Source organism: Anarhichas minor, unplaced genomic scaffold (assembly GCF_050575085.1).
Source record: "Anarhichas minor isolate MPS153535 unplaced genomic scaffold, ASM5057508v1 ptg000014l, whole genome shotgun sequence".
NCBI classification, from domain to species: Eukaryota; Metazoa; Chordata; class Actinopteri; order Perciformes; family Anarhichadidae; genus Anarhichas; species Anarhichas minor.
Window position 1 is genome coordinate 1,347,828 of NW_027466460.1, and position 15,023 is coordinate 1,362,850.

General features: G+C 43.0%; 2 protein-coding genes across 2 annotated transcripts in view; both read right to left on the reverse strand.

Moving 5' to 3' along the window:
- neurl1aa (neuralized E3 ubiquitin protein ligase 1Aa) overlaps window positions 1–10,931 on the reverse strand; it is a 39,154-nt gene extending 28,223 nt beyond the window's left edge. Inside the window, exon 1 of the mRNA XM_076091976.1 lies at window positions 10,787–10,931. Coding sequence (XP_075948091.1) covers window positions 10,787–10,931 — 145 coding nt within the window. The remainder of the gene's footprint in view (window positions 1–10,786) is intronic.
- The window catches only part of LOC142949414 (STE20-like serine/threonine-protein kinase), a 254,312-nt gene that overhangs the window by 150,876 nt on the left and 88,413 nt on the right, over window positions 1–15,023 (reverse strand). The gene's annotated exons all lie outside the window — the stretch shown is intronic.

Genomic DNA, 15,023 nt, shown 5'->3' on the forward strand with positions numbered 1-15,023 from the left:
ACATCACAGAAAATAACATCAGATATTACAACATAATCTAAGATTCCTGAGTTCTTGTATTTGGATTCTTTGTTGATTATTTGCGAGCATGGACTAATAAGCTAATCAGCCATAATCACATGCAGGGTCCTGCAGGGTGAAAAGCAAATCTCCATTGCAACATTATTCACATACGGAACTGTTCCAGGACGAAGGGCCCTTTTGATTGTGATATGATGGTCTGTTCAGTTGGACACCTGTCCGTTGTTTGATCAAACCATCCACCCTGACCTCTGCCTTAAGCAGACTTTATTTGCTCTTTATACTGTGTCCGTTGCTCTGAGCGTCTAATACTGACGTGGATGGGTTTACATTGGAGTTAGATGAGAGGCCGGTGCGTCTCATACAGACACTAAAGGGTGTCTCTGTGCGTCGTATCAGACACAGAGGGGCACTGACCAAGCATCAGTGTTTAATGAGTTGAGAGTGAGAACATATTACATACCACACATTACAGCTTTTATCCGCTTTTATCCAAAGCGTCTTACAATTCAGATTCTATCACATTCATACACCGTAGGCACAGCTACGGGAGCAATTTTGGGGTTAAGTGTCTTGCTCATGGACACATCGACATGCAACTAGCGGTTCAAACCGCCGCTCCTCTGATTGAAGGACGGCCCTGCTCTCCACTTAGCCCATACATATGAATAACAAGATCCATTACTTGGCTAAATATAAACTGAGATTAAGACATTATTCCTGTACAAAAGAAAGCAGCCCAATAAATAATTTCATTTTGCAATCAAAGTTGCAGAGGAAGGCTCGACTGACTTGATAATTGAAGCATCCAGATGGCAGTAAATGTGTCTGAGTCTGAGTGAGAGTGGCTGAAGGGGTGTGAGCACTCGGGGAGCTACTAGAATCAACATGCACTGGAGCAAGAGCAAAGATTCTCCAGAGCTGGAAACCGCCAGATTAAAATTGATGAATTAGTATTCTGAAAGCAAGTTTAAGACTATGTTATATACCATCATTCTAGGATGTTAAATGATTTCCAGAAGTTTCAGTATTTGTGTTTGAACATTCCAGTATTTTGTGGTAAAGTGGTTTGATTAAATTCTTTTTGTTGTGCCCACTTTCTCTTAACTTGTCTGGTCTACTCTGGTTTTACATCAGTAAGTGATCAGCATTTCATGCAGGTTGAGATATACACGTTTCCCAGCTGTGTTGCATTATGGACCATTCAAGCTACTGTCAGTGGAGGAATTGGAATGTCTGTCTCTTCTTTGATAGATTTCTCCCTGTATGATTTACTGGCTAGAAACAAACCCTAGCTCTTCAAATCAGAGGAACTGCTGCATCAGCATAAACATCAGTAAAACCCAGTGTTTACGCTGATGTTTCGGTTACTTGATTTGTTTTTCTCCAATCAAACTCTGGTCAGCTATGCTGGACACATTTCAACACCAAATGTTTGAATACCTATCTATGGGAACAGGAATCGCCGCCTCACACTTCTATGCCTCTTCCAGACAGTCAAGTTGTAGTTTACATCCATGCCTGTCCAAAAATGTCATCACGTCATCATTTCATCCAGTCAGACATTTGTGTCATAAATATCATTTGAATTATTGCGTTATGGCCACAAATGTGTTTTGCAAAAGTGATCAGTTCATCCTTGAGTCCAGTTGGTGATTGGGCCAAATTTGAAGAAATTCCCTCCAGGCGTTCCTGATATACAACGTTCACGAAAATGGCCGGACAGACAACCTGAACGCATAATGTCTCCGGCCATGTCTGTCGCCGGCAAGAAGACATTATAAGAAAACCTACACCATCAACACATATGCCACTGTCATAATCAACGAGGACTGTCTGACTAACAAACGGATGAAAGCTGACACAATGACAGCAGCAGATGTCCCGTGGAGTCCTGATAAGACCATGCAGCTTTATGTTTCTCTCTTTCTTTTGTCTCCGTCGTCTCCCTCTCATCTGTGTTCATCTGGTAATGCCCATTCCAGTTTTTTCCCCCTGTACGCATCTACCGCTCAATCTGGCCCCAAACTCCGAGCACTGCTGAGGCCTTTTGTCTTAGGCAGAGCCACAGGAGAGTAGTTGTTGAATGTGGTGCACATGGTCCTGGGCAGATTGAGCTGAATGCATTACTGGGCTCTAAAGAGGCGCAGCTGCTGTAGAGGGAACAGGCTATGTGTAAATTCATGTTCCTTAGCAACCCCATGTATCTAAAGGTCTTGATCAGCGCACTCTTTCACTCTGTGGCTATCAGCTAGGATACAACAGATGCCTTTTGTTTGCTCTGATACAACAGCAAGATATTTATGGTCTCAGATGGTAGCTTTTTGCAACTAAGCTTGAGTGTGGTTTCTGGGAGTCCACTCAAACAAAAAGCGAATATCAGTTCACAGAGAAAAGATAACATCTTACTTAATTTCTGCCACTCTGAAAAATCTCTCCATCCTTTTCCCAAATATCTTCACTAACAACACATCCTTAAAGACACAACATCTTTGCAGGTCTTTGCATTTGCAGGTCAATGAGAGGATATACTACTCGACTGCTGAGCAGCTACACCGACGCGTAGTGGCAACTGTGGCTAAGTGGAGAGCAGGGCCGTCCTTCAATCAGAGGATCGGCGGTTTGATCCCCTGGCTCCGCGAGTTGCATGTTGATGTGTCCTTGAGCAAGACACTTAACCTCAAAAATTGCTACCGTAGCTGTGCCTACGGTGTAGAAATGTGATAGAATTGGAATGACTGTAATGTAATGTACACCAGATTAAATGGGATGTGTCTTCAAGTGCTCTGTGACATTTTGACCCTTCCTACTATTTAAGTTTACATGTACAGTGGAGGACGTGTGCGGTTTCTATTTTTGAACTAAATTACACTTAACCTCAACCTTACTGGTAGAAAGACATTTGCGCAAAATTGTTTTTGTTGACAAGAAAACTATTTACTCCATATGGCAGTTCAACTGTTAAAGATTCAGTGTGTACACTTCAATCCCATGCTGTAGTTTAAAGTTATTAGACGGACCAAAGCAGCCTCGAGCCTAGCGGCTGATCTCAGTCCTCCAATTACCTCAGCAACACAAATCCTAGAGTATATGCTCACGTCCACAGAGCCTGATATGTGACCCCTTGATGTAAACAGCTTGAAAATGGCTCCTGTTAACATCAATCGGACAGCTGCCTCTTAAAAGAAATGCTGTTTGTGCACACAGATTGATGCATGTGTTATCTGTGAAAAGGCAGTTTAAACAGCCTCGCAGGAGCCATTTGCTAAAGGTCAAGAATGTGTTATTATGGAGGAACAGGGTAAAAAGCTTATATTCCTCTACCCCAGAGAGAAGAGGTCTCTATCCCACTGCTGACAACACTACACAGGCTTGTGTGCAGCTAATATCTGTCATACGCCAACGGACATCTCTGTGGAGCAGTAAACTAATCTCAAACCATTTCAGAGGTGAGCTGTGTGTGTGTTCATTTATCTAGAGTTGTGTAATTACTCACCAACCATCACCAAAGTGGTTTACCAAATAGGATTTTATAAGGAGGGAGAATACTATTCAAATATTTACTGCCTGGTGCTGGGGAACAACTGTAACAGCTATTCTCCAAATGAAATGGTCACATAAGGTAACAGTTAAGCTGTATCATGGAATTAGGTCGAATATTATTTGCAAATAATCAAGGTTTGATATTTTTTCGAACGTGTGCTAAGTGCTGTGTGATTAACATTTGCAGGGTGTGGTGAGTTGAAAAAGAGTACTAAATGGCCAGGCTGTTCATACTCACACCTACAAGAAGTAATGTACTAGTTTGTCAATAACTCACAGAATTGTGAGCCAGTATGGCTTCCTAAAGGAAGTCAGGTGGCGTTGTGTAAAAAGTGGCAAAGTTGGTCTGGGCAGGAGGTAGAAGTGGATGGGCGGGTCAGACAAACACAGGGCGGGAAGTAAACGTTGACTTATTTACCTTCATTTGGTTGTTAACGCCTCGAGAGTAAGTTACCTAACAAACATACTTATTTTAACCTAAACCACGACCGTCTCCCAAACCTAAGCAGGTAGTTTTGCTGCCTGAGCAACATGTTTTGCATTGCAGGGGCTTGTGCAGGCGCACCAATCGCTCATGTGGCTGGACATTCGTAGGAGAACGCACAAAAGAATAAAAAATAACTTTCTGAATGATATCATATGAACCGCTCTATAAGGATACGGTGTAATAAGAAGGCATTCTGATTCACATACATGTACAAACAATTATTTTCTTTTGTGAACCGAAATTGCTCTATTGACTAGTATTTGCAGATACCATCGATCCAGATCCCCACCATATATATAATCATTAATGATTAAGGATTTTAGCGCCGTGGAAACACGATGAGTCTATAACATTCAGTCACAACAGCAGCAGCGCTTACGAAGCACAGGTAGCCCACATAGCAACCCACTCCCTCTTCTTGTTGCTATGTACAGTCCAGTTAACACTCTTCATAGGAGACTAGGAGAAAACACACGCACGCGCACACACACACACACACACACACACACACACACACACACACACACACACACACACACACACACACACACACACACACACACACACACACACACACACACACACACACACACAAACCTTTAAAGCTATTTCAGGATAAGCAGGCTAGTGCTGGGTGTTACATAAAATAACAAATAATTACAATTATTAATGTACTGCTGGGCTTTAGATTCATTACCCAAACAATCTGTTAATAAAAGACATATTTGCATTATTTGAATATCATGTTGACTCATGAAGTTCTCCTGGAATAATTGCAATCATCACCATCTCATGAAGGTAAACGCATGAATTTTGTCTTTCACAAAAGATTACCAGTGTAAAATGTTCCTCTTAAGGTCTTTATTTGACGTTGCTCTCCGTAGATCCATTGACAGTGGCATTTACGACGCCACGACGAGCCTGGAGGCCAATGACAAACAGCATCGTAATGATGTTTACATAGAAGTGTCTGGATGATGTATTCAATCCCACTGACTCGTGACAAAACGGCATTCCAGCCTGATGTAAAAGCAACTGTGAAATGAATCACACGATAATAGCGGCCATTAATCACACACATTATCATTTAGGCTTAGATGCATAAAAATACAGCTCAGGATGGCTTTACGCAGCTTATAGATATGTGCCTTTTACACTGTAGTTAACAGGGTATTACATTTCCTCTTCTTCCTGATCTCCGTTCATACGCGTGTGACGGACGCCATAGGCCCAGTGTGTGAAACCCAATCGGCTGTGTGGCTCAATGACAGGGAGACGACCACTGCGGCGGAGACAGTAACTGTAGCTGCTATTCTACCTGGGGACAGGTACCAAGAACTCATTACGGGCTCATCACTCATTTTGTTGGTGGTAACCAAAGGACTTGACGTGCTGCTAGGCAACATCATGACAAATCCATTGCGTCAGTGTTGATGATGCATTGATAGAGGAGTTGTGCCCACGTAATGTGGCTTGACGGGGGGTTTCCATAATGACACCGGTCAGAGGAGCCTCAGATGACCCTGTAATTTAAAACTGTTAACCCTAGATTCGCTGCTCTTGGGTGGCTGCTTTCTTGCCTTAGAATAGCTTACATTGTAAAAAATAAGGCTGACGTGCAATTTAGCTTTGTCATTATTCATTCATCCTGACTTTGTCTTCATGATGCAAATTTGATCTGTTGTTAAGGAGCGGGTTGGGTTTTCAAAGATATTTTCATGATTTCACAAATGTCTGCTCTGCCCAGAAGGATAAGTCCAACACTTCCACACATCAGCTTTGCTCTTACATACGTACATTAGGTCTGTTGCTGAGACGCAGACAAAATGTTATGTTTCTACAGTAGGCAGAGAGAATAGCTCTATGGGACCACGAGAATACGAGACTGGGTTGGATGATTGAAAAAATAGATTGGCTTTTGGCTTTTTGGGGGGATTTTGGTCATTGTATTTTGCGAATGTAATGATCTGTCTCCAAAGAACGAGTGAGAGACGCTGCTCAGCGGCCGAGCAATGGCTGAGAAAAACAACGTGTTTAGTTATTTTTATTTAGTTTCCATGTCCAGTTATGAGGTAAAAGGCTAATAAGCTGGTCTTAGTTCAGTGAAGAGCAGCAACTTGAATTCAGAACGTGTACAGTTGTATTTTTCTGTTTAATAAGAACAATGTGTGTCAAAATATTTCTTTACTAGACTAAAGAAGTAAGCTTGTGGAACGAAGCAAACTCACTGCACCGGTGAGGATACGTTGTAATAGCATGTGGAGGCGTTCTGACTCACATGCATGTAAAACATAGTGAATCGTCTGGGTACAATCAATCATTTTCTATCATCTGAACTTGCTCTACTGACTAGTATTTGCAGATACCATTGATCCAGATCGCCACCATAATCTAGCTATAACATTCGATTATAGAGAGGGGACATGGATGGAAGAGGACAAGAGACCTCAGAGAGGGACAGATGAGGAGAAAGAAGAGAGGAGGCAAGGATAGAGGAGAGGGGAGCGGGAAAGGGTAAAGGTGGAACAAGCGTCCAAAAAAACGGCAAATACAAGACTGGATGGGACCCAAATAGGCCTGAAGGTTCAATGCTTGGTTGTACTATACTTCAAATGGTACGTTTCAAGAACGATATTACATAAAAAGCTCATTCAAAATGACTTTTCTTACGCTATTGATGTTGTTGTTGTCAAATGTGACAACAACAATCTGCTGCTTTTGCCGGTCTTACATTAGATAGTGTGTGTTTTTCACTGTTTTCTGACGTTGGCTCTGCTATCTGACTCCTAATTTTCCACAAGTTTGTCAGGGAAATTTGTCTCGCAGCCGGCTAAAACAAAGAACGCAGAACGAACATAAAACATAATAAATGCATAAAACATATCATGGAATATGGTTATGAGCAGTAGGAACTAACTAAAGGAATATCTCTAGTTTCCTACCCTGTGCTTAGAGGCACTCTATCAATATTTCACACCGCGTTGACCTGGCAGTGAAAGGTGAGACAGCAGAGATGATGATTTTCTGGCTGACATCACCCACTAGTCTTCCCGCTGTTACTGCATTCTCTTCACGAGCAAGATTACACAACGTTATCAATAAGTAATAAGATCCAAAGGCCACATACAGTGGAGCACAATGTAATCCGATGATGCTTCTCTGGTGGTGGAAGAGAGCAGGCCGGTGGAGAGGCGTAACGATATGCAGTGTGCATTGACTGAAAACAGGCAAGATGCTATTCAGTGCTGGCTGGAAGTCATCATGTGGGCGCCGCCTTGAAGGTGGCGTGTCATGAGGATTTAGCATGCTTGCTGGACAAAGGAGGGTCAGGGTTGGTCCACCCTGTGTGTGTTGACTGGGGCTGCACCGTTATGGCTAAAAGGATAATCACTATTATTTTGATCCCCATTATTCATCAGGATTATTTATTGATTTTAGGGACGACATGCATTCATTGTACTTTCACGTTTCAACAAACAGAGCACCGCTTTCACTTCCATGCTGTGCTACATCCCTGCTTATGTCCGAATCGTAGCGTGCAGACACGCCTCTGTCTGCGCTCAGCGTCTCCTCGCCATCATCGCTGTCTGGGCGTACCTCAAAGTCATTTCTGGGCCCTCTCCCTCTGGACAGCGGCGTTTTTGAGGCTGGTGTCTCTGTGCATTACGCACCACCTCTCCGGCTGAAAGCTTGTGCGTAATGCAGCCTGCGGAACCTTCCACCGGGTTGTGCTCCTACAAAAGTAACGGCAGCGAGGGCTCTGGCTATAAGCTCACATCTCATGACATGACTCAGCCAGACGTTTCCCTGTTCTCGGCTGAAATGACAGCACAGCGATGCAACGCGTCTTTGGGTTTAAGTAAAGGCATTCATTTTAAATGATTCTGTTATTCTACAGTACTGTTGTTTGCATTTCTATTTGTAGTTGAATCAGAAGCATTATCTTAAAGGTTTGGTGTGTTTGTTAAAATATATATATATATATATATATATGTATCCGAATAACGAATTTAAAACTTAATACCTACCCAACGAATAAATATCCTAATAGTCAAATATTCGGGTGAAAACTTTTTACTCAAAATGAAAAGAACATTTTCATGCTTCATTCCGACTCATTAACAAACAGTTGCATCAAAATAAATGATTTAAATAAGGTTCTTTAGTGCATTTTAGTTTAATGAGTAACATACTGGGCGACTGTGGCTAAGTGGAGAGCAGGGCTGTCCTTCAATCAGAGGATCGGCGGTTCGATCCCTGGCTCCGCTAGTCGCATGTCGAAATGTCCTTGAGCAAGACACTTAACCCAAAATTGCTCCCGTAGCTGTGCCTACGTGTATGGCTGTGATAGAATCTGAATTGTAATTCGCTTTGGATGAAAGCGTCTGCTAAATGACTGTAATGTAATACTGTACATCACTATTCTACTCTGGACAGCTGGTGTAACATTTCTCACAGGCTGCAGGGTGCATACACAGCAGCATGACAGCTCCCCAAAAGTGAAGCCAGATCATCCCGATCGGTCGGCTGACTGGTAGTTTAAGGAGCACTTGGTTTGATATGCAGCAGTTTTTTTTATGATTTTACAATTTTAAACGTCAATGTCAATCGCGATTCATAGTCGATTAATTGTGCTGCCCTGTGACAGAGGAAGTTAAAATCATACGGGAGACACTGACACACTCGAAACAATACCACCTGACCTTGAGACATGTGTTTCTGTCACTCCATATCAACCGGTCAGGCCTGATCAACGCTCTGTCTTCCTACCTCCTGCTCTCATACACACAGCGACAAAGAAAAAGATAGCGGGAGAAGAAAGAGGAGATATTTTCAGTGGTAACTGTTGGTCTGCATGCTGTATTAAATATCCATTGCCTTTATTACCGGAGGCACATCCCTTGACATCACTGTGATCCGATTCCAAGAAGTTAAGAAACGTTACTTTGTTACATAGCATCTCTTCAGCTCTGCAGTCTCTGCTTTGTATTTGGATACTGAAATCCAATTGACGTGGAGCCATACGCTCCATCCAATCAGCCGGTGCGGCCTCAGACACTGGCCCACTTTCAGTCAATCGCGAGCAAAGAAGTGGAGCTCCCACATACTCGGCTCAATTGTGTAACCAACTCAGCAAACACTGTTCTGATGTGCTCTGATGCTTCACAGCCGCCTGAAGTCTGAGGAGCAAACATTGGAGAGCGTTATCTGTTCCTCAGTCAGTCACGCCTTTCTCTTACCTACATGAAAACAGTACATAACAAGAACTGGGGTTCTTTAGCAGCTGCATTTACAAAAGCATACGCATGGAGGAAAGTGGAAATATGATTCTCATGGTTTCGTCAAAGAAGCAGCAGAAGCAATCAAATGCTTTCCATGAACGGCTGTGGATCACCATAGCAATGCTTGTTCGTCCCATTCACTTGTGATCAGGACTTTTCTAAATGAAGGCCTATATTAGCCGTGATCATCACATAAAATACACTTGTCTATTAGTCGATTTCTGAACACTAAATTGTGTCAAAATACTGATTTATTTCACAATAAGGGATGTAATACTAAGTACAGCTTGTTAGTATGGCAAAAAATGTTAATAATTGCAATATGCCACAATAACCAGGTCACTGTATTTTTATAAAGACTGATCGATACATATGACTTGTGTGAACAATTTAACGGATTAAACAGGACTGCTAAAGGGACACCGGGGACAGAATTCTACAGAAGACAGTACACAAACTGACAAAAGGACAAAGTAATATCATAGTAATATCATTTTCAATGAACAATAAAAAGGGTTTGAAAAATATCTGGTATGGATGCAACAGTTTGTAAAAGAACATAAGCTTCTAACCTTTACCTCCCAATGTATTGGACATCTCGTTAAAAAAAACTGAATTATGGAAGAGGAAGTTGTGCCAACTGACTGATTCTCAGTCTTTGTCTATATACATTCATGAAACATGGGACTCAAAAGTGCTTGATATTAATATGATTTGGTATTGAATTATCTTGATTTTTTTCTAACTTTTTTGTTGATATCTATAGCAACCTTACTTGCAAATATGATAGATTGGGCATGTAAAATATATGCATATTAATTGATACTGTTTTTTGCATCTTTTTCTTAGAGAAGCCAGTAATGGGTTTCTACCTTGTGCACTGACACATGTATTTTAATTTGTATTTACTTTCTATAAGTCTGACCTTTACTATCATGAAAAATGTGGTTGAACAGGTTAGCCTGATGTGATCCACCAATCAGAGCTTCGTTAACTTTTCAAACAGCCAGTAACACTCATGTTGTTACTCGTGGCTTACTTCCCATGGCTCCTCCCACTTCGCCATTCTATTGGAACAGATTCAATAAAAAAAGACCACGGTTTGTGGAGTGGGTGTTCCCAAGAAGATCGGCTTGGATAGATCTTGTTAAGGAACAAATGCAGATAAACTTCAGATTTGTTATTTAAATTCAAAGAAACAACCTTTCTTTCTTTTTTCTTTTTAATATCACAGATTTAATTATGATACATTTACATCCATTCATCCATTTACTTCTGCTTACAGGCTTTGGAGGGAATTCCAGACATCCCTCTCCCCACCAACGCTTTCCAGCTCTTCCTGGGGAACCCCGAGGCGAGACGAGATATGTAATCTCTCCAGCGTGTTCTGGGTCTACCCCGGGGCCTCTTACCAGTCAGACGTGTCCGGTTCAAGGCCTGCAGCCCTGCTGACCCCCACCGAACCGCTTGTCCATCTCACGCTCCATTTTATCCTCACTGGTGAACAAGACCCCGAGATACTTGAACTCCCTCGCTTGGGGCAGTGACTCATTCCCAACCTGGAGGGTGCAATCCACCGTTTTACGGCAGAGAACCATGGCCTCAGACTTGGAGGATCTGACTCACATCCCGACTGCTTCACACTTGGCTGCAAACTGCCCCAGTGCGTGCTGAATGTCACGTTCTGAAGGAGCCAATAGAACCACATCATCTGCAAAAAGCAGGGATGCAATGTTGAGGTCCCCAAACCGGACACTCTCCTCCCCCCAGCTGCGCCTTGAAGTCCTGTCCATGAAAATCACAAACAGGATTGGTGACGAGGGACAACCCTGGTGGAGGCCAACACGCATTGGAAACGTGCTTGACTTTGTTGGAGTATCCGGACACAGCTCTCACTTTGGTCATACAAGGACCGGATGGCTCGTAGCAACGACCCAGGTACCCAGTATTCCTGCAAAATGGGCAAACTCCCATGACCCTTTACAAGCGTAAAGAGCTGGTCCGCTGTTCCAAGGCCAGGGCGAAATCTGCATTGCTCCTCCTGGATCTGAGGTTCAACAATCGGTCGGAGCCTTCTTTCCACCACCGTGGAATAAACTTTCCCGGGGAGGCTGAGCAGTGTGAGAATTGGAGCACACTCCCAGGCCCCTCTTTTAAAAAAATGGGAGCCATGTGGATCGGCCAGGCACAGCCCAAAAAATCTTCAGGGAGCCGCCGCCCTGTGGTGGGATAGGCATTGGGGTCGGGTGCAATGTGAGCTGGGAGTCAGTCAAGAGCAGGGATCTAGGCCTGCCAACCCCGGGCATCGCAGCCTAGCTCTATATTCACATCCGCTCAGGTTTTTCTTTTCAGTGTTATTAGCATTAGCATACACTGATAAACGGGACCATTTACAAAGTTTATGCTTGGCAAAAACACACAGTCTGCACACAGAAACCTACCATGCCAACAAGAAAGAAATGACTTAGTATTTGGACCAACTGTTATTGACAGTCGCGGGGCAATGAATATAACAAGAGTCTACTTAGCGCAGCGTCATCCAGGAGACCGTTGCTCGTGTCCCGCATGAAACCAAAAGTAGACATCGACTTGATGTTCGTAACGCAACGTTGTTTTACATAGTTGTGTAGCGTGTCATGTAACGTTACGTATGAAAGTCCGTTAAGGGCGGTTGTTATGCATTTACAGTAGTAACGTTATCACATTTCGTTGTTACATTATTATTTTCGACAAGAACCAAAATCTTTTTTTCTGCTGACTGGATTGTATGGGGAGAGGTCAGAGGTTTTATGCAAAATACACACTGCTTACACTTAAATGATACCACAATAGTGAATCATCTCAGCATTTAACTGGAATTATTGTATTTGAATGTTTATGAGGCGTTTGGCCTTGATCCTAAAGATAAGGGGTTGCAGCTTCCTTGACCTGCTGTCTTAGTCTCTCAGTCTTTAACTAATTGGATCAATCCTGAGGCTTTAATTAGAACCATCAGGTGGTCCAAACTAAAAGAGGCTGTAGGAACAGGATTAACTCCAACAGGTTCACACATATGTGCACACATTACATATATATTCCATAGAAACATGGAGTGGCTTCAGATGTATGCCATTGGTATTGTTTATCTTCCGTATAGTAATAGAGAGGAAGAAAGAGAGGAGGAGCAGAACTACTTTTGTTGTAAAAAAACATCATGATGTTGTTTGTATAACGTTTGTCACCACTGGGAGCATCAAACAAGACACACAGAGACTAAAGCTGGCTTACATTTAGCCCATGAACCAACACAGCAGCTTCACTGATGACATCCACTGTTTATTGACAGTAAAGCCACAAAGTCCCCGGAGGCTCTTAAATACACCTGGAAACCTAAAGACGGTCGTTTCCACACATAGAACCACGAGGTCCATGTGTCACTATATAAAAACAGCACCCTACTTTAAAGACAAAATACCAAACAGGTTACTTTTTATTTTTTTTTAAATACAGTTAGCAGTTTTGCTCATAGCCATAACTGATCACACTGCTTCGACCTGTTCCTGTTACAGGATCAAGCAATAGGAAATCAATGTATCGATTTCCTGAAGCGCAGCTGCACACTGAGTCTCTTTATGAACGAGGGGAAACCACACCACAGCACCGAGCAGAGGGAAACCCCGCAACTTTCCTACTGACATGTTGGCGCTCCTGAGCCCTCGCATTCTGAACACTTCACAGCAGTTTTCAACGGGAGATGGGTCTTCTTCATAGGAGCGCGAGGAGGAGGGGGCGTTAATCAAAAGTGAACACAGCTGCGCGTGTCGATCCTTTATTCTAATTACCAGAGTGAGTGACGTAATTGGGACCAACGAATAGGCTGTAGTGGCAGTATGGTACCTGATGGTGATAACACAGCCAGTGCTGTGAGCATAAAGCTAATACTACACTCTATCAATTAAACACAGGAGAACCACATGACCACAGCTGGGCCGACACAAATGCCGTTTTAATACAACGTTTATTCCCCAAACATGCAGCCACACATACGGGTTTCTTACCGTAAAAGGCATTTCGCGTTATCTGGCCACCCATTGCTTTATTCCCGTAGAGTCCGCCTATCGCCTGTATGGATTATTCAGATGCTCGCGTTTGCACAGTCCGGCGCTCGTGACATGATTGCACGTTCGCGTCCGAAGGCAGCCTATCGCTTCTATCCCTTCCGAATAGATGCAAACGCGGACCCACTCCCTCTTTCTTGTGAGCGCAGGGACAACATCCGTGAAGGCAACTCCCCCCCCCTCCTCCCCCCACCCCATTCACTGAGCGCTCTCTCCGCCTCCGGTCCCACTCACGCTCTCTCTGCGATTTACATAAAAGGTGGAGACTGGCTGAGCGCTTTTAACGCTGTCGCTGCTGCACTGAGCGGACACTAGAGGGGTCTCTGTGGAGCGCGAGGTGGGCGTAGCGACCAGTCCCAACAAACAAAGTATTGGGGCTGTGTAAATATATATTGACCTGTGTTATATGTTTTATATTAATTCAGTCATGAAGAAAAACGAGACAGTGTACATATCCATGTAAGACTTTGTTGTTTAAAAAATAGTATAGGCTAAGTATGGATCCAGAACCTCAGTGGTCACATTCTTTGCTCTCAGCACTCTCTCTTTCACCTTCCACACTTCCTTATGTGCCTCAGGCCCCTGGCAGACAGAGCGGGTGACCCCTCAGGAGTCAGGCCTCTGACTTGAGCTGTCATCGCGTATCCGCGGTGACCTCACGGCCCTCAATCTCAGACACCTCTGTGTTTACTTTGGGCACACTGGCACTTTGAAGGACAGGCCGAGTGAGATAAATTACATATATGAATTAATGACCAAAAGAATACTGGCTGAAAGTAATTATGATATGTTTTTCCACTCATCCATGTTTGGTGCTATTGTTATTCACCTGATGTAAAAGGCCTGTGCTAAGAAGAGAGTTCAACATAGCCTGGGTCTCTTTTCTTATCTGGCTTAACTAACCCTAACAACAACAATCACACTCGTCAAGTACATCAACCCGGGGTTTCTCAATCTGGCTGTGAGTGCGTTCACATAAAAGGGGCGGTGTTTGCAGCATGTGACCAATCACAAAAATTGACAATTCTACTCAGCAAACTGTATTATTGGTCAAAGTCAAAGAAGTTAAACACATAATCCAGGATAAAAGTAACACAGCTGCAGTCGCCAAATGCGGGAAGGACAGCTGGCAAGAAATCACCGACTGTAAATGAAATAAATGAATAGGAAATCAATAGACTGTTAATATCACTGCCCCATCCACAGCATGAGTGGATCTGACTTCAATTACATTTGTGTATTTCACTCAATTCATTTCTTGCCTCGATATATTCTCATAGAATGTAATAGGCGAGAATAAAAGGTACTCTATTCATCCCCTTGGGTAAATTGTGGCTTGTTTGATTATTTTATCTTCATTCTTTCAGCTGCAACCCCAGCGGTGTGAAAAGGACTTGGGAGCAAATAAAAAATAGCATAAATATAAAAACATCAAGCAAAGCTTTAGGAAGGCTTAGTTTTATTTCTTAATCACCGACAGCATACATAAAAGTACAGGTAGCACATGACTCTGACGTGTCACACTGCAACATACTGCTTAAGATGCTATTTCAGATGAGTGAATGATATGATGAATATAATGGTTTTGTGTTT